At 31.4% G+C, this 26,581-nt stretch overlaps 5 protein-coding genes and 1 long non-coding RNA gene across 7 annotated transcripts in view; 1 reads left to right on the top strand and 5 right to left on the bottom strand.

Annotated features, from left to right (window-relative positions):
* Positions 1-11,460, bottom strand: part of LOC109596169 (uncharacterized) — a 90,272-nt gene extending 78,812 nt beyond the window's left edge. The window contains exon 1 of the mRNA XM_020011665.2: positions 11,100-11,460. Within this exon, the coding sequence (XP_019867224.2) occupies positions 11,100-11,282 (183 nt within the window). The 5' untranslated portion in view covers positions 11,283-11,460. The remainder of the gene's footprint in view (positions 1-11,099) is intronic.
* Positions 1-26,581, bottom strand: part of LOC126265758 (uncharacterized) — a 186,042-nt gene that overhangs the window by 78,812 nt on the left and 80,649 nt on the right. The gene's annotated exons all lie outside the window — the stretch shown is intronic.
* Positions 12,501-13,104, bottom strand: LOC109596195 (transcription elongation factor 1 homolog). Its single transcript, XM_020011693.2, has 2 exons — positions 12,913-13,104; positions 12,501-12,855 (listed from the first exon to the last, which is right to left on the bottom strand). Exons 1-2 carry the CDS (start codon positions 13,026-13,028, stop codon positions 12,723-12,725), a joined length of 249 nt encoding a protein of 82 aa, XP_019867252.1. The 5' UTR covers positions 13,029-13,104; the 3' UTR covers positions 12,501-12,722.
* On the top strand, positions 13,636-14,781 carry LOC109596192 (probable U2 small nuclear ribonucleoprotein A'). The gene is made up of 4 exons (XM_020011689.2): positions 13,636-13,789; positions 13,844-13,991; positions 14,045-14,520; positions 14,575-14,781. Exons 1-4 carry the CDS (start codon positions 13,708-13,710, stop codon positions 14,604-14,606), a joined length of 738 nt encoding a protein of 245 aa, XP_019867248.1. The 5' UTR covers positions 13,636-13,707; the 3' UTR covers positions 14,607-14,781.
* LOC109596188 (pancreatic triacylglycerol lipase) lies at positions 14,825-17,355 on the bottom strand. The gene is made up of 7 exons (XM_020011686.2): positions 17,107-17,355; positions 16,308-16,576; positions 15,901-16,254; positions 15,722-15,842; positions 15,254-15,662; positions 15,007-15,201; positions 14,825-14,952 (listed from the first exon to the last, which is right to left on the bottom strand). Exons 1-7 carry the CDS (start codon positions 17,273-17,275, stop codon positions 14,874-14,876), a joined length of 1,596 nt encoding a protein of 531 aa, XP_019867245.1. The 5' UTR covers positions 17,276-17,355; the 3' UTR covers positions 14,825-14,873.
* LOC109596206 (rho GTPase-activating protein 100F) overlaps positions 22,622-26,581 on the bottom strand; it is a 72,530-nt gene continuing 68,570 nt past the window's right edge. Inside the window, exons 17-21 of the mRNA XM_049968227.1 lie at positions 26,274-26,554; positions 25,968-26,217; positions 25,050-25,246; positions 24,108-24,557; positions 22,622-24,050 (exon numbers count right to left, since the gene is read on the bottom strand). Coding sequence (XP_049824184.1) covers positions 23,433-24,050; positions 24,108-24,557; positions 25,050-25,246; positions 25,968-26,217; positions 26,274-26,554 — 1,796 coding nt within the window. The 3' untranslated portion in view covers positions 22,622-23,432. The remainder of the gene's footprint in view (positions 24,051-24,107; positions 24,558-25,049; positions 25,247-25,967; positions 26,218-26,273; positions 26,555-26,581) is intronic.

The raw sequence follows: 26,581 nt of genomic DNA, 5'->3' as shown, positions 1-26,581 counted from the left end.
GAAAATCCAAGGATGCAATATCGGGTGAGTATGGTGGATGAGGCAGTACCTCCCACCCCAATTCATTATTTTTTTCCAATAAATAATAAAGGTCTGTATTAACAGTTTGTTTAGTTTTCAGGTCTTAAAAGTGTACAAATCCAAGAAAACTGGAGCAATCTCACAGAAGTACCTTTTTGGGATGTAAACCGGGCTTCGCAGTTCCTCGTGGTGATTCATTTGTACAAAGCAGGTCCTATTTTTTTGTTTCCAGTGATCTTCTGACAGATTAGAGAAGACCCAAACTTCTGCCCTGCTGATTTTTCCAATCTGCTGTAAATATTCCTGAATGGTCAACCAAAGTTGGTTAAGGGTGTTCGACAGTTCTTCGATTGTTTGACATGGATTTACTTCCACTTCTGCCCTTAGCATGTCGTTGTCTAATGTCTTCATTGATTGATAAGAGTCAAAAAAATCAAAATTACCGAAACTTATCATGAAAACCAATGACAATGATCTGTTAAAAGAATCAAAAATCGACATAACAAAGTGCACAATAACTACATTATTCAAAGTATTGATTAATTCAATATAAAATTGGATGAAAAATTATTTATTGTATGGTACATAAAAATGTCAAGCAGTAATAAGTTTAGTTATAATTGGTTACATCATAAAAATTTTATTCATCATTTATGTTTAATATAAATTATATTATTTATGTAAAAATAGAACATATTAATATCGATTTTGATAAATTCAATAAAAAATTTTGTTTGTTTGTATCAATTTATTTAAGATTTGTTTAAAATTAGTCAAAATATTAGTTTTTAAGTCTTTATTTTTAGTCAATATTATTATCACCCTCATTATCAACAACTTTTTGCCATCTAGAGTACAATTTTTCAATCTCGGACCGATAAAAATCAATTGGTTTTTGAATAATACATCTCGAGATGGCATTTTGGACCTCATCATGGAAAATGTTGTACGGATCGGAATAAATGAAAATCCAATGATGCAATATCGGGTGAGTATGGTGGATGAGGCAGTACCTCCCAGCCCAATTCATTATTTTTTTCCAATAAATAATAAAGGTCTGTATTAACAGTTTGTTTAGTTTTCAGGACTTAAAAGTGTACAAATCCGAGAAAACTGGAGCAAACTCACAGAAGTACCTTTTTGGGATGTAAACCGGGCTTCGCATTTCCTCGTGGTGATTCATTTGTACAAAGCAGGTCCTATTTTTTTGTTTCCAGTGATCTTCTGACAGATTAGAGAAGACCCAAACTTCTGCCCTGCTGATTTTTCCAATCTGTTGTAAATATTCCTGAATGGTCGACCAAAGTTGGTTAAGGGTGTTCGACAGTTCTTCGATTGTTTGACATGGATTTACTTCCACTTCTGTCCTTAGCATGTCGTAGTCTAATGTCTTCATTGATTGATAAGAATCAAAGAAATCAAAATTACCGAAACTTATCTTGAAAACCAATGACAATGATCTGTTAAAAGAATCAAAAATCGACATAACAATGTGCACAACTAAGTAATAAACTGTTATAAAATGGTAACGTTTAAACAAAAATTATTTCTTAGTTATAATTAAAGATTGATTTCTAAAACTTTATTTAAGGTTACATAAAGGTCTGTTCAGTCGTCCTGTTCGAATCCTTGGAATGTCGGAGAGTCACTGAATTATGAAACATTAACGTGGAAGACAAATTGGCCAGACGCTCCGAAGGTCCCCGTTTTAATGATATTGCCGGTGTGATTTGTGACTGGAACCAGTACATATGTATGCACGGCATTATTGTATAATGCATACGTACGTACAATGTACAATAATTATTATACTACATTGCGTAATTGCATGATTAAAACATTTCCAGGAGCGTGCATAAAATAAGACGGATGAATTGTGCATCGGTCGGAAGGAGGGTGCTCATTACACTTTTCTGGCGGTGGTTTGTTCAAGTTGTGAGTACACCCCGAGCGCCACGCTGATTATAAAGGCTCTTGCGGCTCGGGGACTTTTAAACGTTAGAAAGAAAAAACGCTTGTTTCGCAGAACCCTTTGTTTTTCGGGATTGCAGGACAAATATTTTTGATGAGGGCGGTGTTATTTAAAAATTTATATGTATATAGAACGGCGGGATTTGGTTTACCTTAAATTGAATTGCGGATGAAAAGTTGTAACAGTGTAAATAAAACGTTGCAGAGGAAGCGCATTTATAGCACAGCATGTGCATTACCTAGTGTTTTAACTTTACATGCAAATTAGAGCCAGACTAGAACTTTTTAAAAGCCATTGTTTGCCGTAAAAGTAACCATGTGATAAAAGTTTGCGTTCTTCGGTGCATCCTGTTCGCAGGGATGAAATATGAAAATTGCTCTTGCAATATTAACACTGTTAATTAAAAAAATGCTGTGGAAAATACAATTTATTTTTCATTTTATTGTTGGTTGTTATTAATTAACTGAATAGAAATGGAGTTGACTTTCAAATAATGTATGTAAATATTAAAGGAGTATTAATTTCTAATTTTAATTATAATAATTATATATTATAATATATTATTATTATTATTATTATATTATATTATAATATTATATATTTCAATTATTTATATATAAAATATTGAAATCTATCAACAGTATATTTATTGAAAATGATAAATATTATGAATACATATTTACTGTATTTCCCAAAATGTAGTAAATTATAAAATGTCAGAGAAAATTAATTATAAAAAATTGTTTACTGTATAGAAATTTAAAAATATTCTAAAATCTTAAAGTTACTTAAAATGCATTTAAAATTGAATGTAATTTAAAACTTGTTAATTTTTTTTTAATTCACTTGAAATTGAATATTATTTAAAAAATTTATAAAATAATATAATAAAAAAATAGAAATCTGTGTATTTATTTTATTTAAAAGAATAAAAATTTTGAAACATATTTATTGAATTTCTCAAAATGTAGAAAATTATAACATTTTATTTTATTTTAACGTTGTAGAAAATTGTATATTCTATGAAAGTGTAAAACTTTTTGAAATTATTAAAATTTCTTAAAATGCCCTTGAAATTTAATATTTATAAATATATAATTTCTTATAAAAAAGTTAGAAACATATCAAAAATATATTGAATGAACATAATAAAAATAATGAAATATATATTTATTTTTTAGCTTTGACATTAAAAATCTCTTTCAAGTTATTAAAAAACCTCATAATTATTTCAAAAATTTAGTTCTAAATTTTCAGGCAAGGATGAGATGTGTTAACTGAATTAAAAGTATTGCTATTAATATGTTTGGAAATAATTTTGTTACCTAATTATCTTTATTAGATAAAAAAATTAATGTATAAAGAAGAAAAAACTAGTAATAATTTATTCTAATTACATTAAATATTCTAATCAATTTTAAATTTTTAATAAATGTGTATTTATTGATATTGTATTTGTTTCTAAACTAAACTAAATAATAATAATTTAATAAAGATTAGTACATTTTTTAGTCCGTTTATTCTCCAAAAATATTTCAAAAAACTAAACTGCTAAATGACACACCCAAAACTATTAAAAAATGTTCTGAATTTGACATTGCCAACCACAATTAACAAAAAGCACCCAATTAAAATTGCGATCACAAAATGTGTGTGGTTTTTATTATTCTCTCAAACATGACTCGTTGAATACGTAGTTCACGTTCTAAAATGCGTACTTTAGGTTCATTGTTGGCGATTTTCGCTAAATTGAAAATGCTCCGTCGCTTTAGGGCTTTTCAAAAAAAAAGTTAAATGCCCGGCCACCAAACAAACGCCGAAATCTCAATTGAATTTGTAAACAATTGCGCCCCCGCAATTTTTCGTGATTAATATTTGACCGTATACCGCTATGCTGAATTTATAAGTATGTATAAATAAATATTGCAGAATAGGAAAGCTAGCCATAAATAATAAAATTAAATAAGCCAATTAAAATATTTAATTTATAAAGAGCTTTCGATAAAATTAAAAAATAAACCAGAATTACGTTACGTTTTAATTAATTACCAATATATTAATTCTTCCATTGATTTCGAGATAATTAATGACAAACACACAAATGAAATGAACAAATAGAAATTCAAAAAATATAACTAAATAAATAATTTAAACAAAAACTATAATATTATTATATATATTATAGTATATAAATATATTGAGAATTTAAATAAAAAAATTAATGTAATACTATTTCGTGTTTAATCTTTGTGCAACAGGAATGAATCAAATCTTCGCAATATTGGGATACAAAAGCGGTTACTCGAATCCGTTCTGAGCACTCTTTTATTGTCCGCTGATATTAGATGTTTGCTTTTAAAAGTTGTCCTACAGATTACACGAATTAACTTTTGTAGGGGCGCTCTTTTGTTGCCATAACTTTATTCCACTCTCGATTTTCCATTTCAATTGTGCCAGTACAAAAATATTTATTTATCAAAGAATCTGTGTGCATTGATAAAAGAATATTTAATTAAAATATGATGAACAAATTTAAATTAAACCGAATTTATGAAATATTAAATTTGAATTTAAATTGACATTTACAGTAACGAAAATTATCAGCAATTACAGCAGCAAAAACCCTGATTAAAATATAAATGATGCAATAATTCGAATGTGAATTTAAATTTAATTTAATTCAATGTTTATTTTATATCGAAAAGATTTCTTTCAGTTCCAAACATAATAGAATGATGAACAAACACAATTAAATGTGTTAAAGTTGTACAGTCCAACAAGTTAATTAAAAATTGCTCCAAAAATTTTAAACTAATCAAACCGTTTCTTCCTGAAAAGTATAACTCATTTAGATGGCGAATAAATTCGGTCAAATTTCAATAAAATTAATTAAAAATTTAATTTAGAATCAGGAGCATAAAAAATACTGAAGTATAAAATTAAAATGACAATTATATAGATTTATGATTCCAGAGATTCAATATATATATTCAGGTCAATTTAAACGGTGAGTGTGTTTCGAGCTTTCGTTTTATTTAACCGTGAAACGAATCGAGTTTGTGTTAATTGGAAAATTTGAGCTTTTAATACCGGATTTCTTAAACGATACAAAAGGGCACTTCACTTATTTAATTTAATCGTAAAGGAATTATATGGAATTCAATGCGGATCTTAAACTTAAAAGAAACTGTAAAAATTCTCTCGTTTCTTTGTTGATACTTAGATTCAGTTTTATTAGGTTAAATTAGGTTAGTTTAGATTAAATATAGTTTTTGCATTAAAATATCTATACCTTATTTATTTCACTCTCAATTTTATACAAAAAATTTTTATTACACATTATTTAATTTAATAATATTTCATAAAATAAGTAGTAACTGTTAGAGACGTTAGAGAAGGTTAAATTTTAGGTTAGGTTAGGATAGTTTAGGTTAAGTTGAATATAAAAATCCTCAAAAATTGCATGAAAGTTAGACTGAGCTAAGGTATGTTATCTATACCTTATTTATTTCACTCTCAATTTTATAATATAATTTTTATACACATTATTTAATTTAATAATATTTCATAAAATAAATACACATTATTTAATTTAATAATATTTCATAAAATAAGTAGTAACTGTTAGTGACGTTAGAGAAGGTTAAATTTTAGGTTAGGTTAGGATAGTTTAGGTTAAGTTGAATATAAAAATCCTCAAAAATTGCATGAAAGTTAGACTGAGCTAAGGTATGTTATCTATACCTTATTTATTTCACTCTCAATTTTATACAAAAAATTTTTATTACACATTATTTAATTTAATAATATTTCATAAAATAAGTAGTAACTGTTAGTGACGTTAGAGAAGGTTAAATTTTAGATTAGGTTAGGATAGTTTAGGTTAAGTTGAATATAAAAATCCTCAAAAATTGCATGAAAGTTAGACTGAGCTAAGGTATGTTATGTTAGATTAATTTGTGTTAAGTTTTTGGATTAGGTTAAGTGTCAAATTTTACATAAATTGTATTGATACATCTATATTTTTCCGCCAATTATAATAATTTTAAAATAGAACATTTTATATTCACTGTCATTACACAAAATCTTTTTATTACAATTATGCATACTTGTTTTAATAACATTTTATAAAATATTAACTGTTGGAGACATTAGAGTAGGATAAGTTTATATATAAATTATGTTAGGTTAGGTTATTATTTAGCTTAACCTTACTTACGTTAAGCTAAATAAGGAAATTTTCGAAAATTATATGAAAAATATGTTTTTTCCCCAATATTAATAATTTCAATTTCAAAAAAATTCTTTCTTTAATTAAGTGTTAGATTAAACTAGATTAAGTCCAGTGAAATAAGGTTAGGCTAAATTGACTAATTAGAGTAGATGAGATTAGATTTGGCTTGTTAGATGTTAGGTTAAGTTGAATTTGGAAATCCTCAAAAATTGAATTAAAATGTCTATATTTTTTATCAACGATAATAATATTAAAATGTCAAAGTTAAAGTAGGTTAAATTTATTTTTAAATAAGCTAAATTTGGTTAAATTAATAATAATTTTAAAATTTTAAAGAAATTTTCTTTCTCATTATTTGATTAAACAAAATCTTATTAATATAATTGTCTATTGTTGTTTTAAGAATTAAGTGTTGTTAGATTAGTCCAATTATTTTAATCTTTTTATTATAAGTATTAACTGTTGGTTAGAATACTTATATTTAAGTTGAGTTAGGTTAAGTTTTTTCACCAATGATAATTTTAAAATATCAAGAAATGTTCATTCTCATTATTTGGTTATAGAAAATCATTATTATTATTATTATAATTAATATTGTTTATTACCAACTTTATGTAGCTAAACACATACAAATTATATTTATAAACAGTACTGATAATTTAATATATTTTAATGACTTTGTTTTGTCTGATTTAAATAACCTTGACAGGGTTTCAATTAATTATTCAGTTATTTATACTGAATAAAATATGCAATTAAATTTATTTTAAAAAATGTTCTGGTTCACTGATTTATTAGTAATATAATTCAGGTCAATTTGATTACCGATTGTGTTTGGAATTTTAATGCCATTTTATCCCGAAATCTCCAATCGAATAATTAGATATAAATAGTATCAAATTGTAATTAACCATGTTATAGTAATTTGGGCCATTTAGTACGTATTTGGCATGCACAATCTCAACGTAATTAGCCCGAATTCAATCCGACGTTTTGTTTAATTCGCTTCATGAATTTGTAAATAAAACATAACCGTCTTGTGCGACCGAAAAAATTTGTCGGAACTGTAATCAAGACGTTCTTTTTGGTACACCGGCAAAAACTAATGGTTTTCTTTTGTCCGCATCGACTTGTAATATGAAACAGTGGCTTGTTTTTATTTTTGTTTAACCATTAATGGAACATTCCATAACGCAGTAATAGATATCCAATTTTGCCGACTGTACACTTATTTATTAAACGACACATCTTGTCGATATCAATTTCATGTCTGCAGTAACTGCAGGAACACAAAACAGAACACGTAAAATTTCCCAATACGCTCCCAGCAATTAAATTGGGGCCGTAAAACTTAAAGAAAAAACTTAGCTTTACGACGAATTGCTTAAGCAAAAGGTTTTACGTTGATAATTTTTATCGGCCATCTTGCTGTGTCGGTTCAGGACTAAAAAATTAAAAATTTGTCTCCAGGCACTAACACCCCCGACAAATTTCTTTGAGATAACGTCGTTTCTGATTCGAATATATTATTTATCTAAATACGAAATCTGCACAAATACAGGTACACATAAAACTGATATAAAGACAACTTTATTTTATAGTGCTTGAAATTGGAGAAATAAAACTAAACAATAAAATGAAGACGTCGCTGACGAAAATGTGAGTTTATAGTTAAGGATACGATATTACATTTTCGACATAATGCGTATTCTATTTGCAGGACACGAACAAAATGGAAGACATGACAAAAATCGCCGCACGACTAAAACAAAACCGTCCTTTTTATCAAATTTATTCAAATTACTTTGAAAATATGCACCGAATTTATATCAACGTTTCGTGCACGTATGCCACGAATGTAAAATTTGATTAAATCACAAGTTTCGACCGGTAAAACAAAATTTTTCAATCACATCTTGGCATCCAGTGTTTGTTAGGCAATATGCAAATCGACCGATAAACACATTTATCAAATTTTCATATTTTCCGCAACCCCACGAAAATTACAAACGATCGGACCACCGATAACATACATAATGGATGCAAATACAGGACAAAATTTAAATATATTCATCGGCCTTATTGATGAACCTAATTTTAGGCCGGAGTATCGGAGTTGTTAGACAACGTCGATTTCCATACCCGTTGGTGGTGCAATTTAAAATTCGTTCTGATTGGTTTTTACTGCTGCAGTTTAACCGATGAATTATTAAAATGCACACCATATTAATTGGCCGTTGAAAAAATCATAAATCAATGCAATCATGATCGTATCTATCCGCTAAAAGTTCCGCAAATGGATTCTCCAATTTTTTTATTCGTATATGATTTATTAAAACGAAACGAACTTTCTACGAAACATCTTTTAGCATGGATTATTATATATTCGAAAAGTTTCACTAATTTTTCTATGAATAGGTAGACTGCTTTGGAAAACTTTCCTTCCGAACAATATGGCTTTTTTGTATCCCTATTATTTATTATTCATAAATGAAATGTATGAATTTTTTAAATGTATTTCAATGAGATACATTAATCTTTGTTTACTGACTCCACTTCAAACATTCGAAATGTTTATTTTGTCATGTTACACACAGAAGAGTTCAGGAATTCAGAGGATTTATTATTTTGTACATAAATGAAATGAAATTTCAGTAATATCATACAAAATATATTGGAAAATCAATATTTATGTTAATTTCTTTAATAATATAAAATTACACTGGTTTATAAGTTTCAATTTTATTCATTTTAAAGCATTGATGCTTTGTTTTTTTAACAAATTCGATTGGATTGTTTTTTAACAAATTGGATTTAAATTTGTGATATATATCATATTGAAACAAATTTATTAAGACCATCATTTCTTCAATATATGGAAGCAATTTGTTGTTTATTATATCCCTATCATAAATCAATCAATCATAGACCTACGCTAGAATTGTAGTATCTCAACCATAAGCAAAGCAAAATCACATTTTTTCATAAATTATATTTGATAATTGAGTCGCGTGTTAGCTATAAAAAATCGAAAAAACATTAATCTTTTTTTTTTCAAAATATTCTTAAAATTAAATTAAAATAAGATTTCTATTCTATACACTATGTGCCTATTTTTTTTTAAATAGTTCATTAAAAATGGCACATTTAAAAGAAATTGAGGGTAACTTAATTTTTCAATTTTTTACTATTTTTATTAAACGGTTTAGATCATTAAATCATCAAATTTAAAAATTATTACAATCTTTTTTTTTTAAATTATTTATTTTTCATGAACTTTCTGAAAAAAATAAATTATTTGAACTTTATGAAAAAAATAGACATATTGTATAAAGTAAATTATAAAAATTTCAAGCAAAAACCACAAAAATCGACATTTCTTTTAAATTTAAAATTAATATTTCTCTAAGAAATATCAATTTTTATTACTCAATCAAAACATACACTTTAATGCGCCGAATAGTAGATTATTTTGAAGAAAAAAAAGTCAAATTTTTCATTTTTTATGGTTGTAAATAGGTGGAGCCATGATTCTAAACAATTACAGTTTTACATTTCTAATTAAGAAACATTTTTCGTCCCAGTAGGCCAAGATTGGATTTTAAATTAAAATGTTTTGATAGAAAAAACAAGAAGTGTACGAGTTTGTTGATAAATCTCGATATTCATATAATCTTTGCAAGCCGATAAAAATGGTTAATTGGATATTCCTGTAATTTCAATTGTTTCTGATATTACCCAAGTGTTCACTTGAACTGGATACTTGGGTGATATAATGGTCTTCAAGTCATTATTTTATTTAAGGGGAATGTATTCAGTGAATATTGGAATGCAGTTCACTTATGAGCATTACTGAGAATCGTTAATAAGTTCTTGAACAACACAAACATCCCAATAACATCAAAAGGATCAATACATTGCAATAACGCAATGTTTAATTAATACTCGTTCGTTATAAATCACATTTATACCAAAATATTTTGTTTCAATTTCCAGATTCAAATAAAACAATTAAGTTTAATTTTCTCTTTAGTCATTTAGAATTTTTCCCCAGGAAATCTAGGTGACCAAAGCAATGATCAAGGTGAAAGATTTCATCAATACATTACTGAAATTGAAAGCAGATACCAAGGCTTCAGGAAGGACCTAATAATCACGAGTTATCCGACCCATAGAAAAGTACAAGTCGAAGAAGCTCTTTATACTTATATCAAATAAATGAAACATATTAAATGGAATATTTCAGCAAATTTAAATATTCTTTAATTTTTTAAGTTTATTAAACATTTTCATTTCTTATCCGATCTTGGACTACCAAGTCTAAAGATATTATAATTATTTGGTATTGAAAATAAATGATACTCATGGCAAAAATTATGTGAAAAAATTGGATGAAATTTGATAGCTGTATTCAGTCTGTATATGGCTTGTCGTTTTTTTTGGATAATTAAAATTATAATCCAAAAAATACAAATTTGTCATATCTAGGTGAATGGCACAAATTAAACAAAAAATAATAATAAAAGAATTTTCGTGTTTAGTTCAACCAAATTACAGTAAAATATCTAAAAAAAAATTATAGTTTTAGCTATAAACTTTATTGTATAAGATTTCATTATTTTACACTAATTGGGAGATAAAATATTGAGTATAATTAACTGAAAATTTTGTTAAGCAATGCAACTTTTTTTAGAAAAGTTTATTGAGAATTATGTAATACTTCCTGATGTGAAAATGGTTACATAATCTAATTATCTTATTTTACAATTACCGCCTTGTTGTGCGCGACAGAAAACTAGCAAAAAAAAAGTTAATTAGCACCAATTTAAGTTAATAAGCGTCGAGTGCGGGAGGGCATAATTAAAAACTTACAATGCAGTAAGCGTGGTCCTTGTGCGGACAGTCCTTCAGTCGCATATACGTCTCGTTTATACAGGGCGTGATGGAACCGACCCCGTCGTTATACTGACCGCACTGGTAACATTGGAGCGCGAGCACGGTGGCGAAGACGCCGACGAAGCACCCCAAGAATACGAGACCATTCGCGCCCATCATCTTTCCCTGCGTTGTCGAAGTGTGTCTAAGACCTTTTATTTTTTTATTTAATATTTTTGGCTGCGAAACGCCGCGCGTCTGCTTGTCCGTCGACCGTAAAAGTTTTGGAGTAAGTTTGTCCGCGGTTCTGGTGGAGGCACGGCGTCCAGATGCTTTCGGCGTGCGGGTGGGAGTTGTACTGAGGTCGCGCCTCCGACACGACCCAGCCTCCCGACATGCGGCACGGTTCGCACATCCCGTCCACGGATCGTTCGCCAGCAATAAGACTGTTATGTCCAGTTCCATCGTGTTTACGGGACACAAGAGGAACTTTTCTGTGAATTGTTTGTTAATTAGATTGACCTTAACGTTAATGTTTACATTTATAAATTAATTAAAAATTTGTAAGCGGGACACCATTAAATTTATATTTTTTCTCCGATTTTAACAAACTCTTTTTACAATTTATTATAATATATATAAAAATAATTAATTATAATTCAGATTATAAACAAAGTTTCTTTTTATCGAAAGTGTTGTGGTATCAAAAATAATTCAAACTTTGATATATGTTATTATAAATAAAAATAATTCAATTCAATAATATTATATTAATTCAGAAACTAAAATCTGATCTTAATTTTTTATTGGTTTATTTAAACCTTAACTTATTAATTAAGCTCTCAGAAAATTTATCCCTTCGTCCAATTGTGAATGTTGTTTTTCAGGAAATAGTAATAACCATCCCATTTTTCTTTATAAACCTAAATTTATTAGATGAAGTGTCCAGTTCATTCATAAAGTTGGAACTTTTTGTCAATAAAACTAACAATGAGGCAAAATGTAATAAGCAAATTGAAACCGGAACTTATCCGTATATCACATTATTATCACCCCCCAAAATTATTATGATAAAACCCAACAAAACCGTCTCTGGGATGTGCTGAGTTGCGCCACACATAAGAGATATGTAAATAACTCGGGGCGTACGCAACTCCCCAACTTCCTTGACGTTATATTGCACCACAACTTGAAGTTTTCACTTCAAAATAAACTTTCTCTGCACAATGCAGAATATTTTAATTAGTTTCGGGGCACACGGGAGCGTTCCTAGACTTGTATCAGTCTTGTTTACAATAAAAGAGATTTCCTGATCAATTTCACTACTGTTGTAGTCTAATTTGTTATAAATAACAATATTAATAGTAATTTCAGACTGTTGTTAAATAAAACAAACACTTGTTTAATATAAGAATGTTATTTTTGGACTTTATAAAAGTTTTTAAACCTACAAATACTCATACATAAACTAATGTGTTTAACAATGATTATTTATTAATCAAACTGAAAATCTCTGAAAACATTCATACTAAAACTCAACTTCAATATACTAAAAACAATTAGTACAAAACTTAAAATAGAGTCTTTGAACACCACACAACACCACATCGAAAACAATTTTTAGTTTGCTGATTCACATGCATCGATCCAGTCATTATACACATCAACAGGTTCTGATAAAAAGTTTATTGTTGTCTGAAAATCTTCCAGACAAACCCTGCAAGTTATCCGGGCTGTGTTCCGTCCCTTGTCCCTAAAAAATAATGTTTTGTTTAGTGAAAAATTGATGAAGTTTATCGATCCCGCTTACATTTTAACATCGCACGATTTCTCGTGATTACAAAACGGACAGTTGAACTGTATGTCCAACGGCTCAATGGCCTTGCGTTTGGGGGCCGGTTTCCTTTTGGATTTCCTGCGACCCATTGTTTAGAGGGATTCTTATAAGAATTTAGATGGGGTTGTGGTGGTCTTGTTTATTTCTCACTGTCAAAGTGTGGTGTAATTCTACGTTGTTGACAGATGACTTTTTGTTGGTCAAGAAAATATTATTATTGGCCTTATTTATAGACTAAAATAAATAATATTTTATGCAATACTTATAAGTAATAAATACATCCTTTTCATATTAAGATATTGTCGAAAATGTTTGTTTTTACCTATAAATTTTAATTCAAGGAAATATGGCAACGTCGCCTTTCAAATAGTTTTCATAATGAAGTTGTTCAGAGAACGCCATTTTTAAATTAAGCTAATTTATTATTAATTATGATTAGTTTTATTATATTATGATAAGATTCTTAAGATATTTTTAAAATGTCGCATAAAATTTATTATACAATCAATTTCTATGCTATACTTTAATATTTCGTCATTAATAAACTTTTCAGAAAAAAATAATATATATGTACACTTTACTTATTAAACTATTTTTAAATACTAAAAGTACTTCTCATCCATATTAGGTAACAAAATATTCTTATTTCTGAACGAAATTTTTTTGTTATTCAAAATAACGCCGATAATGCGACTAACTTCACATAAGTAGTTGAGCGTGGTGTAGTTTATGCTACGTATATCTATTGTATTAAAACAATTTTAAAAAATGGTAAAACTAACAGCGGAATTGATTCAAAATTCCATGCAGTACATAAATCCAGTTAAAGACAGAGAACTGGACTTAAGAGGTAACTAAAATTTCCCTCCCGCAATTTTGAGGTTAAGTGTCGGCTTCGTTTCAGGCTACAGAATACCAGAAATCGAAAATTTAGGAGCCACAGGTGACCAATTCGACACAATTGACTTTTCAGAAAACGACATACGTAAATTGGACGGATTTCCGTATTTGAAAAGGTTAAAATGTCTGCTCCTCAACAACAATCGTATTGTGTAAGTTACACTTGGCACTAAGTCATAAACAATTAATCCAATTCTTGTTGCAGTCGTTTAGGAGAACATTTAGAAGAATACATTCCAAATTTGGAAAGCCTTATCCTGACTGGAAATCACATTGACGAACTTGGTGATATCGATCCATTAGTCACCCTTGAGAACTTAACCACATTATCATTATTACACAATCCCGTAACTGCAGAGGCTAACTATAGACTGTATGTTATTTTTAAGCTTCCACAGTTGAGGTTGCTAGATTTCCGTAAGATCAGAATGAAAGAAAGGGAGGAGGCCAAAGCATTGTTTAGAAGTAAGAAGGGCAAAGAAAGTCTTAAGGAAATTTCGAACAGGTCCTTAAATAAAGGTACAAATGAAGATACCCTTGAGAAAAGGGTACAAAATGGCCCTCCTAGTCATGAAGTTAGGAAAATTAGAGAAGCAATTAACAAAGCTAGTTCTTTGGAAGAGGTCGAGAGGTTACAAAAATTATTACAAGCAGGACAGTTACCAGATGACAACCAAAATGGTAAAGAAATATTGATATTTTTTTTTATGTTAACTAATTTTTTGTTCCTTACAGAAAATAGTGAAAATGTAATGGAATTTGAGTGATCATAGGGTAATGTATATTGTAATTAAGAAAAAACGTGACAAATGTATTAAAAAAATTAAGCTGATAAGACCATTAATACTATGTGTCTAATAATTTTTTTGTTAATAAAGCCTTTATAAGGTAGAGAAGCGATAAGGTACTGAATTTTCATCCAAATACATTTTTATTTTTAAACATGTATTTTATTTTATATACCTATTTGCAATAAAATACTTTTTAAGTAACATAATTTATTAATAAAATATCACAAAATTGTTTTACTAAAACTAACAGATGCTTCTAGACAGTGTTAAGTTTTGGTGTGTGTTGTCATTAATTAGTGTATTTTTTCCACAGTATTGCCAGCTAAAAAATTCAATTATAGTCAATAATTCAATAACAAAACTATTCAAACTTTACCTATTATCAAACATATCCCTAATGATAATTCGGTCTATATAAAGAGGTTTTGAAATAGTATTATTGTGGTTTTCATAGTCGCTGTCGTAATACGTAACAGTGGCTGAAATAGATTTCATCTCAGGACTTAAGCTCTTGTACGGTGCAACCGCAAGTCCATTCATTCTCGATCCAGTCATTATTATATCCGAAACTCTTAAAAATAATTGATTAATAAACGTTACTTTTTGTGTGGCTTTCAACTTACTCGCAATTAATATTAAAGGTTACACTAGTTTGGTTATACAACAATTTAATTTGTAGCACACCGTTAGTTCGCCCAATACTTTGGGATAGTAATACGGACGCCTGTAACTGAGTGCCACAAAAAGGATTATTACTGCTAGTGCTGAAGTACATAACTCCCTCTCCTTTGGCATCCTCTCCAAACACTCCGATTTCATTTCTGTACGAATGATCCAAGTACAACGAACTACCTTGCTTTTCTAATTGTGGGAAACAGTGTCCTCTTTCGAAAGATGGGAGACCTCCAGGGCAGCTGAAGGCAATAAACTTACAGTGGTCAGTTTCGTTCTTCACTTTGCTCTGTAAGGTTTCCTGGTACAGCTGCCAAGCTCTGATATGACTACAGGCTATTTCTCTTGTCAAACTTTTTTCTAGAAAAATGGAATAACAATATATTGGCCATTCTTATTTAAGTGAACGATTATCTCACCAAAAGATGATACAACAACTGATCCTTTGGTATCTGTACAGCCAGGTTGTTCCTGTCCACCATTAGGGAAGAAATCGACATGTCCTATTGGTTCCCATAATCCAAATCCGTCAGTTACAGACTAAAATCATTTAATATCAATAAAATCTAATCTAATTAATATTTCAAAAACTACTAACTGGGCTTGAATCTGTGTGCACTACATCCACAAATCTGGCGTCAGATCTGTCCAATTTCTTATATTTCTCCCTGAAATGATTGCTTCTGAACAATGGACTAGCTGCGTCTAATCCTGTAATTCTGCCAATTAGATGTCCCTTCTGTTTAAGCATTTCTGAAGCAGTCCCCGCAACGTGGGCACCTAAGGAAAATCCTAACAAATGGATTTTGTCCGGATCTAGACCTCTATCAATCATTTGCAGTAGAAGAATTCCCAATTGTCGACCTGCGACTTCAGTGTTTGCTGCAGCTGTTGCATACTGAGGACCTCTTGCACCTTTGCTCCAGTCCATCAGAATCATATTACAATCATACTAGAATTACAAAATATAAATGGTTGTTTCATAGGTATTAAAGTATTTCTTACGAGTTTTAGAAATGCATTAGCTCCAACAATTGGACCCCTTTCATTCCAATTACTCATATATCCATGTACGAAAAGCTTGAGACCAAGCTTTGGATCAAATTTGGATTGATTTAGTGATTGTCCCTCATCATCGTAGTAAATTACTTCTGGGGTTGCGAAATTGATGTCCCGTTTGAATAAATAGAATTTCGTATTCAAAACTCGTGGACTTTCCGGAATCTTTTGCAACGGCGATCTTCTGTGTGGTAGCTCAAAACAACCAACCTTTTCTAAAAAGACAATACCTAATTTAAGATGATTGTTTTAGTGGTTAAATAATTTGACAATAAATTGCTTAATAGTTCACTATTTGTTTATGTGGTTTAGGTAATACGACCTTAAGACAATCAGCGTTTAGTTTTATTCTCTTTGCCCGCATATCCAATTACTGATAAATACACGTTATTCCCATTTCTAAATGTTGGCCAAGGCTGCTAATTGGTAATTTTAACACCAGATAATCGCATATAATTTGTATACAACAATTTCCATTTTATTGTTAAATTGTCTAATTGTTAATTTCATCATGCCGCAAAAAGTAATTCATGTATATCGTTAAAAGAAACTAGTTTTCTTAGAAATTGCATTGAGAAATTCAGCAATTAGATCGATTAATTTATGATTACTATTATATAAAATAATTTTTAATTAATATTCCAGTTTTTAATTTTCTTTGTGTGTTTATGAAATTTTTCGTTATACAACGAGCTCTCAGATATGAAATAAGATTCTTGAGCTGAATAGCTCGCATACTGCATACCGTAACAAATAGTTTGTGTGTTCCTCTCCCTGTACTCCTGGATTTTGTTCTGCAGCCTTTGCCTGAAATTAAGGGCTGCTCTCATGGGAAATCTCAACCTATTTCCACCCAAAACTTGTCCGTCACTAAAACTAAGCACTAACACTAGAACTACACATTTAGTTAACATTGTAATATATATTTTTTTAAATAATAAATAAGTTACGAATTGTGAGAGTGGCTTAGAATTCACATTGTGGCAAAAGGAGGTTTGCCGGTGCCAGTGGTTGGCGCAAAACTGCGAGTTCTGATCGGATGCTTTCACTTTCAGCGGCAGGAAAGTGGTGTGGCAGTTTTTGTTTGGAGATGGGTCGATTTATTTGTTTATGCAAGTCGTTCTGTTTTTGGGGACACTGATCTCATCTTGTATTTAAGACGACACAGTTTTATTATCATCCTTGCTTTTAAAGGATTTATAATAAGTTAAATTATTGTGACATTTGCAGGCAATAAATAATATACTGTATTTCATAAATTCGAGAAATTGAAAACTAATTTTAGCCTACTTAAGAATAGAATTGTTTAAGAAAGTTTTAATACTGGTAAATAAACTCTATTGTCATATTTAGTAATAAATCAAATTGTCCTTTCATGGTGGAGGATAATGTTGAAAATAGGTTTATTTATCTATATTTCTACACGCACTTTAAACAATAGCGTTAAAAATGTACTGGACCGTGTATAATTAAACCAAACAATAGATTAACATTGCAAATACTACATAATAGTCAATATCGCACGTATTTTGAAATATTTACACAATTTGAATATTTCATCTTTATATGACAATGTTAACAATGTTAACACAACTTTCACGTCTGTTTACTAACATGCCATTATCGTGTGCACGCATTTATCACATCATTTTAAAAATACTTATTTATTAAATTACCCTGACCGATCGCACCGTTTTGCAATTGCAAAAGTTTTGCAATTTTATTGAATTGTCATTGATTTGGAAACCCACCTATGTTTTCGTCCTGAATTCGCAAACATCAACGAACCTTGCAGCAAATCGATTATATTAATCACCTTTTAGAATTTCGCAACGTGGTTTTAAACGTCTAGTTCAGTTATATAACTTAAACGATAGTTTTTATATGTGGTCATTTTCTCTGGAAGTGATGCATTTATATAACTTTCTTCCGTTCATTCGGTGGGGTTAATGTAATGCTTTCACTGCCATTCATTAATAAGGTTCTATGTCAATAGCACCTAACAGGATGCAATGTGTGAAGTTAAATGTTCATATTCTAGGTCTGTGTAATATTTCAATAGCATCTATCAGAATGCAATATGTGAAGTTAATGTGGTCTATGAAATATCAGGAAAATTCTGGAGAAATTTTTCTGTTGTTAAACAAGTAAATTCCGTTCCACTTTTCTGGTCATCGGCATCGAGTCATGTAATAGACTCGTAATAAAAATTTGCATATTTTACAAGTGAAAACTAAATGAAAGAATTTATATGAATAGTTAAAAATGTAATTTCAATGACAATATATAAAATATCTCACAAGATGGAAGCACCTTATATCATGATCAGTAGGCAACTATGGGTACTCTTTTGTATTAAAATTGCGAACAAGTAATTTCGGTCACATTTTTGTGATGGTTAGCAAAGAGTTATGTAATAGTTTTGTAATAAAAATTTGCATATATTACATGTAAATTAACTGCCTGTAATTTATTTGAGTAATTAAAAATGTGTATTTGTATTTTATATATTACAATTAATATTGCAATGATTATTTTTACAAAAATGTCTCAAGGTGGTCTTTGGTATTATTAATTGTAAGCAAGTAAATTGAGTTCCACAAATTGACATGGAACTCTTTTTTATAAGTTCATGAAAAAAATATTCCACAAAAAGTTAATTTCAACTTTTACTTAATTTAGAAGATAGATTTTTATTGTTGTATAAATAATTTAGTGGTGAAATATAACTGGATCCTTTAAATGGTATTAAATAAAAATACTAAAAAATTAATACATTTATGTAAGTATAAATTTGGTAAAGTTACTTTATTTAAATTTAATTTTTATCCATTTCTTGATAATCAGATATATCACCAATATTTAAATTTCAAATATTCTTTAATATTTTTATATATTCAATTTTCACATTCTGCGAAACTTGGGTTTGCAGAAGTATCTCAGTAAAGAGCAGCAATCAAATTCGATTACACTCTTTGGTCGTCAGCATAGAATTATATAATATAATCGTAATAAAAGTGAAGACTGAATTAACTATCTACATTTATTTGAATAGTTAAAAATGTTTTTTGTAAAGTTTATACATTACAATTTCAATGTAAATGGTTATAAAATGTCTTACAAGGTGGTAGCACTTAATAATTACTATTAATCGGCAACCACGGATACTTTTTGATATTAATAATTGTAAAAAAGCAAATTCTGTTCCACTTTTCTGATCATCGGCATCGAGTCATGTAATAGACCCAATAAAAAATTGCATATTATGCAAGTGAAATCTAAGCCAACCATGTGAGTTAAAATTGTATTTTTAACCATTATAATATAATTAAAATTGCCATGATAATTTATATATGTCCCATAGAAAGGAAGCATCTAATTAGTATTATATGATTTGGTAATTAAATGAAACTTCTTGGTATTGCTCAACTGAATGGTTTATTCGTTATTTTGTTAAGTACATATTAGGAGGGTCTAGCCATTTGAGAAGCTATCTTAAATACTGATAATTTATAGTTTATTTTTAACATCTATATCTTTTGCAATATCTCAAATATATTTTCACAGAATTAATATTGAACTCTTGAAACTTGAAACGTGTGAAACGGTGCCGAAAACGGCCGGTTCGACGAAGATACGAGTATTTTAATCGAAAATTTTGAAAAAACGTAGCCTTACCACGATACAATCATGTGAAAATATCTTTGCATATAATGTATACATAACAATTTAATAGTCTATAGGAGAGGAAAGTCTATGGTTCGTAAAATATTGGGCTCCGCTATAAACAATTACGTATAGATTATCAAAAATCAGTTTCTAGTTTGATGACTGAGTCTCCGGTTGTCGCGTTATCATATATAAAAAAGTAAAGCTTATTGTATCAAAAAATCAACCCTGTTAAAGGTACATCCCGCAATTTTACGAACAACTTTTTCATCTAGATGAGGGGCGTTAAATGGTCGAGGTTTCAAAAAAATTGTTATTATTGTACACACTTCATCGTCCCAGTCATGTAGGAAAGTATAAACTCTATATGATATGTGCACACAGCATTCTTGCATTCGCCTTATTGTTTTTTATTTTGTTAATTTTATTACAATAGTTAATTCCGATATCCGAATAACCAGACCAAAACCATCGGCTCAGTAATAAAAGTGATATGAGTAACTCAGGATATGGTCACAACAATATTAGGTGGATACTGAGGTCACTGATGAACACAACTACGAATACGGCTATTTAAAGCTTAGAAAAAGTTACCATACTTCCAAACAACATCCTCTTAACTCCCTAAACATTTACCCGTTCTTATTCTATCGCTTTTGGTCGCGTCCGTAAGGAAGGCGCCACTTCGTTGATAATTTCCCCCGACAGTTGTGGTCCGGTTACCCTGCCAGATTCCAAATACAATTTATACAAATATTCCCAGTGCATTCGTAATAATATAACGTACTAAAGGCGACTTCGTGCACACTTTGGCGTACGAATGTCGCATAATAATATTTATCTACTCGATCTAAAATTGACAAAACTTAAAATTGACTAGAGTATCGCTCTCCACAGCACACATTTCTAACATATTATACATTTTTTAGCCACATCTACTACTTAGGCGAAGGACGATGGGTTGACTTGATATATCCCACGTCCCTGTTTTATTTTTAGTGTGCAGTAACATCAAAACCTAATACCTGCATTGCGCCGACTAGCACCGCAAATCATTACAGAAACTGCAAAGAAAATGTTTCTCAAGGTGTAGATGGTCACGACTGATTTTTTAAAAATATCCATCCAAGTGTACTCAGACGAAGTTACAGACAGACTTTTGAACAAATGATGGACTCAAGCTGGTTTGGGATGGGTTGGGGGTACAGTTTTTGGATAAAGCTTCAAGCGTTATATCCTATGTTAGTTTATATTTATTACTTTCCTAAATAACATGAATACCTTTAAAAAATCAGCTCAAGTAATAGACGTTCCTGTTTAAAATACACAATATAAAATAAATAAATATATATTTTGTTAAGGAAGAAATGTCTTTTAGCTTCGTGTCCGACCAATGATCAGTAACTTTAATTCACAACTGATTTCGACTTTCTGATTTGAAAAGCGCTTCTCCTAATTTTCGCTTTGATTGTCTGGTTTATTTATGTTTAATCTACAACTTCGTACGACTGTATTGCATTGCAAATCTCATTTACCAACCATTGGCACTAATTTTCTTAAGGACAATACTCCAAACACATTATCCTGGAGGACGATCCCTAACACATAGACACACTGGAACGCCTTTGTAGAAGATAATTCGTAGTCACGAAATTTGCCATGCAAATATTCGAAAAACATACTAAAAACTCACATTATATATGTACAAAGTGAACATTTACTTAGACATTATTTATATAATAAATATTTCATTAGTAACAAAACAACTAGTCGAAAGAAATGTTTGCATGGCAACATCAACACAACAAACGCAAATAACTGTACATATATAACATACAATTCACCAACAGTAAAAATAAATAATCAAATATATCTAAAAACACATCAACCGATTAGTTGTATAGTGTTTATCTCCATTTATATACATCTTAGAATATATTTCGAACTCTCATCGGCCGGAAAGTGGCCGCCAAAAAAATAAAAGAAAAAGTTACAAATAGAAACAACCTCACATACACAACTACAATGTAAAAACAAGTAGTCCTATGCGTACAAATATTACTTTCTTTTTTGCTAAATGTAGATGGAAAATCTGCCTAAATATATACGTTACAATGGCAGTGTCGTTTTTTATACAGTTTTTAATTTGTGCAGACGTTTCTTGTTTAACTTAACAACGCAAATATCACAATTAGGAAACTAATTTGAGTCGTTCACGACGGAATGTCACGTTTGCCGGACGCTCAATCCAAAAATTTTGAACTGAAATAAATTGTGTGTGGGGTTTTAATCTTTGTGTTCGATGACATAAGATCTTTTTATTTCAGTTTTGGAGTTGTTCCGAAAACTGTCACCCAATAAATTATATAGAATTTGTTAAAATTTATTAAAATTTTGAAAATGTTTTAAACAATTAAATATTATATTTGTCTATTAGTTAATTTTAGAAAGCTTTTAATGGGTTTTGTAGTATGTACATATTTTAATATTTAAATTATATTTATTTACAATTTTATTTTAAAAAGTAATAAATGGATAAATAATTTACTATAATGTGTCACTATAACAATTTAATAAATAAATTATGTGCAAATTATATTATATTTACAGATTTAACTTCTAATATATAAATTTCTGAGAGCAAGTTATACATAAATTATCCACATTAAACATTAATATTTGGATTACATATAAGCACATTTAAATCAATATTAAAGGAATTTCCAAATACGTAGAATATTCGAAAATTAGGCCTTAGTATTTGATGCAATCCTCCTTTGTGACATACTTGAAATATGTCATGATCTTCTAAATCAATAAAAGTTATTGGCCAATAAACGTGTTATGTGTCTGATTGAGAAAGTATTGGAATTGCCCTAATCGCCAAATATATTTGGCGAGGATTCCGTAGGCGAATGGAGAGTCTGTACAAACGGAATATTCCGCGAAAACCATCATGTAACGTAAAAAAATTGTGCAACACGCAACAACCACTTTTACTAAAATTCCATTTAGATACGTCTATTATTTTGTTTAATAAATATTTTATTTATCTACCAACTAAAATTATATAATATAATTTATTAAATATTAGTTAACAATGATCCTAAATAGTTTGATTCTAATAAGCAATTACATATATCATATAATAATATTTATAAGATGACTCCTTAAATTATAAATTTCGTATATGCATAATTTAATTTGTTTTAAATATTTATAATGAAGTCTTGTGATAGTTTCATTCATTTTAAAAATGGGGGAAAATTACATTGAAATCCGTGATTGATCTAGTGTATACCCTAAGTTTGTCTTTTTATGGTGCTGCCACGATAAAAAGTGTGAGTTTGTGCCCAAACCGTTTTTTATTTATTTTTATTTTTGTTATCCTTAATTAAATATTCAGTCGCTTTGTTCGCCGTCGCCTTCCACGTCTTTCTCCCCCACCTCCCTGGTGTTGCTGTCCTCGGTCTCAATGCTACTCGTAGGGGTTGGCGTGTCCTCGACGCTCAGCATGGCCGAGCTGCTGCTCTGCGTCACGTTCGGGCTTGTGTCATATCCGCTCGATTTACCCGGACTGTACTTCAAGTCGGACGAATAGGTGGTGCTCAAGTAGCTAGTTTTCTCCGGATATTTGCTGCCGATGGTGTTGTACTTATCCGCACTTGAATATTCGGATACGTCGTAGTTCTTGTTGTTCAGAGTGGAATATTTGTTAGTGTCGTTGGTGTAGCTTTCGAAGAAGCTTTTCACTTCTTTGGTTGAACCAATTGTGTTGTATTTATCGTAGGTTTGCTCTCCGGGTGTGTAAGTCATGTATGCGCCGGTCAAGAATGGGTTGGTGCTTGCGTAGGTGGTCTGGGGATAGTTAATGCCGTAGATATTGTTGGCTGTCGTGTTTATGTTGGAGATCGTGCTCTGGAGACTGGACAATGTCGAGAATGATGGGGCGGTTGTGCCCAAGGTTACGTTCAATCCCGCCGAACTGGCCTGCATCGCCGGAGAGCTTGACCTAGACACCTAAAATCAAACACAAAACGTTAAGCAAATATTGGAGAGGAAATAACACGGACGTACTTGACTCAAGACCGATGGCGACATCCTGCTGAGACTGCTAACGGACGGCGAGTTCCTGGGGCCGACGGGCGAGTTGACGCCCTGCGCTCCGTGGCCGGCAATCGAGGGGCTGCCGCGCATCTGCATCTGTTGCTGGTGCGCCGACCCCAATCCCACGGAGGGCGAGGCGCGCATCATCTGCTGGGCGGGCGAGGGAGAGGCGCGCACCGACGGCGAACCGACGCGGCCTGACAGGCAGTGTTTGACGGAGTCGGAGCCACTCTGGCTGTCGCTACTGCTGCTTGGCGAGCCGGGCGACGAGACTATCACTTGACGGGGGCGCATACATGGCGGAGCCCCCGCCTGCGCCGACGCTGCGCTGGCTGATGAGGAATGCGCCGCCGCCGCCGACGCCGGGCCTACCCGCGGCGAAAGTGGACGGTAGGGACCTTTGCTTACTGATGATTGGCCCTGGTGCACAAAACTCTTTTACAACCCGTTCCAAATTTCATCAAACTGAATTGAAACTTTAAGAGTATTGTTATATTTTTTTTCAATTTTTCTCATATCATAATTTTAATTGTATAGTTTCTCTGGAAGTTTGTTTTCAATTTTGGTAAAAATAAATATTTGTTCTACATCATATACTAATCTAAAAATCTATAACGAACCTTTCTTGTAGATAATAATGACAAATATTATGGCCGGAAATCTATAAGCTAGTCTAATAAAAAGTACAGATAGTTGTTTAAAGTTTTGGAACAATTTTATCTGTCTTCATCAGTGCAAGAATTAAATGAAAGGAACAGTTAAAAACAATTTCACATCTTTTAACTGATTTATTGTTTCTAACTACTCCCTCATAAACTTTTGAACGATACAGTTTGTAACAGTAATGTATCTTTCAAGGTTTACTTGTTGTGTTTGTTCCTGCATTGAAATTAAAGATAATGGAATACTCACTAGTATCTGGTGTGATGGGACCGGTGGCTGTGGGGCGCGCGGGCCCGAGGCTGCTGAGCGAGGAGCTGGAGGAAACGGAGCCGCTGAGAGCCGAGACGGCTCGCGACCCGCTCCCTGGGCCGCCTGCGCCACCGCCGCCGGAGGCAACGCACTGCGACTGTCTCCACGCGGCCCGGCTGCTGGCCTGCCGCGACGACCTGTCTGGAAAGGCCCCCTCTAAATACCAACAACACCGCCACACATCGAACTGGCATACAGGAGTGTTCCCAATACCCGAAACTACTGCTCTGACTCACTACTAGGGTTTGTGTGTATGTGAGTGTATGACAATGTGTTTCTAGTGTTTTCTTAGTGGTGGTGGTGTAGGTAGTACTTGGATGTGCTTTGATCTGAAGAGTATCTCAAGAAGATAATTATCTTACTTAACATCTTAGTACAACAAATATAAATGCTCTGATAAAAGAATTTATTATTCTTCTTGAGATACCTTGAGCTAGTGAGTACCTGTGACTGTAATTAGTTGGATGTGCATGAGTTCAGGGTTGAGAGACTCCCGGGTGATATTGAAACAAGAAAGAAATCAATATTTTGTATTTGTATTTATATTGATGGTATGTGTTTCTTTCGTATTTCTGCTAAGGTTAACTAAAAGAACTAGACTAAGGGGTGTGTAAGTACCATACCAATGAGTGTAGTCAACTTAGAAGAAGGCAAATGGTGAAAATCACAACTCAAAATTTTGATTCTCATTTTCTTTTATCGACTTTGAAACTACTTCATCTATAAGCCATTCTACTGATATACAAAAAACGATGAACCTTTAACCCAATAAACTAACACTAAAGTAATAAAATGTTCAAAAAAAGTTCATCATTTTTTGATCTGGTTATTCAACTACGGTTCCTCTTTACACATTACCTGAGGTGTGGTGTTTGGGCGTGGGCCAGATTTGCAACAGATACTTGAGCACGTTGATCGGTTGCTGGTAGTCCAGTTCGTGGGGCTTGCCAGAGGCCGAGATTGCCGTGGGCGTCGGTGTCGCTGCGTCCGTCGACTGGAGCATCAGAGGGGGCGCGAGTGCAGTGGCCAGATTCAATGCCGACATTTTGTTTCTGTCTGATGCAGACACGACCAGGGCCAAATGGTCCATCAAAAAGATCAATGTAGCCTAAACAAAATGGTGAATCAGCTTTGACTAAATTGAAGATTTGAATATGGACGTACCCTGTTAATTCTAGGTAAACAATCCAATATGGAGAACATAAGTTTGGCGTTGCCCTCGGGGTCGTCGGGCAAACAAACGCCCAGCGCATCTACCATCATCTGGTAGAGGCATTTAGTGAACAGTGGTTCAGGCAATTCACGCAGATAATCTTTCAGTACTCCAGTTATGACGTTGATGTCTGGCACGTTGTCCGGGCTCAAATCCACTGAACGACTGTTACGTTCGAACGCTTCACGAAGAATTCTCTTCTTTGTCGCTGATCCGCACAGTCGATACAAACCTAAAAAGTACTTTATACAACACAGAA

Source organism: Aethina tumida, chromosome 5 (assembly GCF_024364675.1).
Source record: "Aethina tumida isolate Nest 87 chromosome 5, icAetTumi1.1, whole genome shotgun sequence".
Classification (NCBI taxonomy): domain Eukaryota; kingdom Metazoa; phylum Arthropoda; class Insecta; order Coleoptera; family Nitidulidae; genus Aethina; species Aethina tumida.
The sequence above is the reverse complement of the archived record's forward strand: the minus strand, read 5'-3'. Positions and strand labels throughout refer to the sequence as shown.